The 4764-nt window shown below is 34.8% G+C and overlaps 1 protein-coding gene across 1 annotated transcript; it reads right to left on the bottom strand.

The window, feature by feature from the left end:
* Positions 1 to 1376: 1376 nt before the first annotated feature.
* On the bottom strand, positions 1377 to 2283 carry LOC113304555 (lamin-like protein). The gene is made up of 2 exons (XM_026553696.1): positions 2036 to 2283; positions 1377 to 1950 (listed from the first exon to the last, which is right to left on the bottom strand). The coding sequence occupies exons 1-2, from the start codon at positions 2205 to 2207 to the stop codon at positions 1616 to 1618; spliced, it is 507 nt and encodes a 168-aa protein (XP_026409481.1). The 5' UTR covers positions 2208 to 2283; the 3' UTR covers positions 1377 to 1615.
* Positions 2284 to 4764: the final 2481 nt, after the last annotated feature.

The raw sequence follows: 4764 nt of genomic DNA on the forward strand, positions 1-4764 counted from the left end.
GTTGCATCAACTTCAATCGACGATTTCCATATCTGCATTCAAAAACACCTGGTTTCAGAGAGCAATTGATTCATTTATGGATTTATCTATCAAGGAAAAGAAATACTGAACTAAGCAAAGGAAAAGAAACGATCAAACGAAGATTTACCTGCATGAGTTGGGTACTTACAGCTAGAGTTGGGTATGTTTGCTATGTTTGCTAGAGTTCTGGTCCTATTAAATCTCTTGAACATCTCAGTGTATGCCAGGCCCAGGACTATGCTTCTGCAACTAGAAAAAATGACAAAGAGAGATACCTTTTAAATCATGGCAGACATCATCAAATTCAAAAATTTATCAGATTAGAAACATGCAAACAGCAAAACCACAATAACAATCACAAAAATTGCAACCCCTGAACCCCATGACTCGTTTTCTCATATAAACCAGCTTTAGTGAATTCACTTCAGAAAACCAATTTCCCTATAATGAAACCCTAACTTTGCTGAGAATGAAACCTTAACTTTGAATTGAAACAAATCACTGCAATCGATTTGTTGAGAATGAAACCCTAACTTTGAATTGAAACAAATCAAACAATAGATTAGGTTGATGACTTACTTCTCTGACTTACACTCTTCATCAAATAGATTAGGTCAATCCTGCTGAACTCAATCAATGATTCAATCTTCTCAAACTTCTCCTGTTCTCCAATCTTTTCTCGTCTTCGACTGTTGGGTGAAAAACGCTTAGAGAAGACTCAGACGAGACCAAAGAAGATTAGCCGATTAGGTTTTCTTCCCACACAGTCGATACTCGATAAAAATACCCTAGGGGTAGGAAATTACAAGTACACCCCTAGACTATCGGATATCGGATATTAACCTAACGGAAACAGCCTATTCCGATATCGATATCGTTAAGAGGAAATATCCGATAGCATAACGGATTCCGATATCCGATATCCGATATGTCGGATAAAATCCTATAGGATGTCGGATTTCGGAAATGGATATCGGTTATCCATTGCCAGCCCTAGCAATGCTAATTGTTATTTTCATATGGTCAACGATGACCCCTTGCTTCATATTTTTCGCGCTCTAAATTTCAAATGGGTACAGTGAAACCAATTTGAAATTTGAATTCAGCTGATTAGTCAACCAGACCAGTGTATATTCAAACCTGCACTAAAGCATGACAGAATAATTCACTCAAGTTTCATCTTTCTTTTCTCTTTGTTTATCTTTTCTTTCACTCCTTTTCTGGACTCATACTCGCAAACAATAATAAAAGTAAAAAAAGGAAAACCCTGGGACAGATTTTTGAAGCGAACCAATCCATGACAAGAGAGTCTTGGTGGTCCAGCACCGTTTCCAGCCTGTTGCAACCACCACTGATTGTGATTCCGTGATACTATTATTATTACAAAGCTGGAAAATTTAATACAGTTCAATTATAAAAAAGAATACAAAAAATCTAATAATAATCTCCAAAACCAAATTTGAACTAAAAATAGTACATAATGCATCATCACTAGATTCACTACACCAGCATTAGGTGCAACAACAGCTTTACTCAAAGACAAGATGAACCATACAAAAATCATAGAAAAGGAGGAGAAAAGAACCAGTACAAATTAGAACCAGATCGAAAGAACAACAGAAACCAACACCATTAAAGAAGAAGACCAAGAAAGTATCTGATAAGTAGCAGCAGCAGATTTCTGATCGGCAGAAGAACTATGATTGTTAGAAGAAGGAGGAGAAGGGAGTGGATGAACAAGAACAGTAACTTTCATTCCGTTAAAACAACCACCAGTTCCACAAATGAAGTAATAACGTTGAGCTTTATCTAAAAGAATGAAATCTTTTCCTTTGCTCCAATTTCCTGTTGCTCCTTCTATAGTACAGTTATCATAACCGGTTTGGTTCACTTCAAATACATTGTACTGATTTTTCATGTACCTGAAAGCTGTAAACAACAAGAAGATTGTTAAAAAAATGGTTTCAGAGATTTAACTATTACTAGTAGTTGAGATAGGAATTTTTTGACTTACAAATGAGATCACCAACATAGAAAGTATGGTTATTAGCCCAAATGGTGTAGTTGATTCCTGGATTCCAACCTTTGTTTGCACCAACAATGTGGTCAGTAGCACTAACTAGAGTAGTAGTGGTGGTGTTGATTATAAAGATGAGAAACAACAGCTTGAGAGCAAAGTTCCACATCTTGAACTCTGTTTTGTTTTTGTGGATAATAGCTCTTTCTTTCTCTGTCTCTTAAAAAGAGAAGAACTTAATACTTTACAGAATGGAAACAAGTCTTTTTTATTGCAGAAATGTGGGTCAGTTGGACATTGTTTATCGTGACTAGGATTAAATCTTATCCATCCAAATTTGGTGATCGCTTGCTTTTCAGTTTTTATACATCTGGTTCCCAAACGGATATTTTGTGTTTGAGACATGGATTTGTATGTTATTATTTTCAGTGAATTTGTCAGTCGTAGATGCTGAGTGACATAGATCATGTTTTGTTATACCGCTCGGAAAAGTCATGCGATTAGTCTTGCGACATTGACTTAGTCAAACTTAAATTTTTTTTTTCCCCTCTTCAATCCAGTCTTTTTCTTTGCAAATAATTTAAATTTCATGTTCTTCTCTTGATACTAATCTGTTTTCATATCTTTATTTTATTTTTTGATTGTTGTTTCTTTCAAATCGAAATCTTTTAGTTATGACCTAATTTTTGATGTTTCTGAATCTGCTTTTTATAATCGTTGAACCTAATTTAATGGCTGCTTTAATCTATTAGTGTTTTATGCTCTTTGATTTAACCCTAATCCTTAACTGATTCGATACTCCGAAGCTTTTCTTCTTTTTTTGGTTCTATTTTAGGTCATGAGTTAATGGAGGTGCAGACATATAGCTTCAGATCATCATCATGAGATTCGCAAATCAACAATGGTTCCTGAGAATATTCGCTGGTTGAGAAGATGGGTCTTCTTTTAACAGTGGGTAATGGTTCATAGATACTTCTCCTATTGCTTTTATTGGGTATGGTTCACTTTAAGAGATGCTGGATTGATAAGGATTAAGCCATAATTTTTAGTCAATCAGAGTTCCCTATGAGTTGTTTGAGATCCTACTTTGAGTAGGGATTTGATTTACCTACTTCTACTACTATTAGTTAATTGGTCCTCTTTTGAAAACAAGAATTTTTGGGAAATGATCTTATTGGGTGATGCTTTTTATATACATTATTATTATCTCGGTAAGAAGGTTTATAGGGATTATAGGCTTTATCTATCCTGAAGTATTAAAGACTACTTATAGAATTAAAAGTTGTGTTAATTTTTAAATTTGCAATCAAGAGATATATTTTATTCTTAAGTGGATTAGAAGTTATTAAAGACTACTTATGGAATCTCCGTTGAAGGGTGGATCTTTCAGAAGTTCTATTACATTTGGCACTTTTACTTCTTTACTCTGCTATGTCATTTTGATTTTCTGAGAATATGGAATAAGTATAATGGTCTGCACAGTTCCTACCATTTATTGTCACTTCTTAAAGATTGTGTTATCAAATACTATTCTGCAAGCATGCTACTCATTTACTCTATCTTGTCTAGTTAATCTTCTGAGATTGGTGATATAGTATAATGGGTCTTTTCATTTGCCTGCTCTTAATTGTCTCTCCTAATTCAATGAGTTGTCTAAATCATATTTGCATGCATAAACTCTTAGATTTCCCAGAATTAGTATTTACTTCCTTTAAAGTGTGCCTCCTTATAATCTTCCATACCCCTTTACATTACTCTCATACTTTCTTGCTTACATTGCATCTCTCTAATCAGAACCCTTTAGTTAGCTTTGTGGAATGGCAATTCATGTTTCCCAAGTTAGAGTTCTTGACCTAGGTGAGGATGTTGAGGAATTTCCTTTCAGATTTGCTGCTCTTCTTTGTGATGATAGTCGTAGTTATCATAAAAATTCTGTCAAACATCACCTCAATAGAATCTGGACTATCAACTCCCCAGATTTTAAACTTGCAAAACCTTTTATTCAGGGTATGGGAATTCAAAACTTGTTTGTAGTAATGTTCAAGAAGAATCAAGATAAGGAAATAGCCTATGCAGCAAGACCCACCTTATTATTTGGTCAACTCTTTGCAGTCCAGCCTTTAGGTGATTTGGAGTCCATTTTTGACTTGGTTTGGGAGACTACTTTAATGCCAGTTCAGATTCATATCCATTCTGATCTGGTTAACAAAGGTAGGGTTAGGGAAGTTTTGGATCAACTTGGAGCTTTTCTTTTGGCGGATTCTCCTGCTGGGAGTTTATATGAAGCAATATTGATGGTTCATTTGAAATCTTCTTTGACAAGTGATGAGTCTTAAAAAGTGCATATTTCTATATATTTTTCTTGGCATTTAACTCATCTTTTGTGCATTAATTCTACATTTTATCCCATATTCTGTATTTTCTTTGTTTTCAAGAATAAATATTTTTATTAACTAATTTTGCATTTTTAGGTAATAAATAAAGTTTGGATGAATAGCGGAGCGGAAAAGAGCAAAAAAGTGGTGAAAAGCCGGGAGGAATTACACAAGGAAACCGCGAAGAATGTTGTGCACAAGACCAGAAGGATGAAAATGGGCTCACAAAGGAAGAAATTGTTCTTAAAGAAGAAGTGGGCTCAAGATTGTTTAAGCCCAAACACATTTCCTAAACCCAAACCCATTTTTAAGCCTAAAATCAATACCCAAACCCGTTTCCCCTCTTAACCG

This window comes from Papaver somniferum, chromosome 8, assembly GCF_003573695.1.
Source record: "Papaver somniferum cultivar HN1 chromosome 8, ASM357369v1, whole genome shotgun sequence".
In the NCBI taxonomy this organism is placed as follows: Eukaryota; Viridiplantae; Streptophyta; class Magnoliopsida; order Ranunculales; family Papaveraceae; genus Papaver; species Papaver somniferum.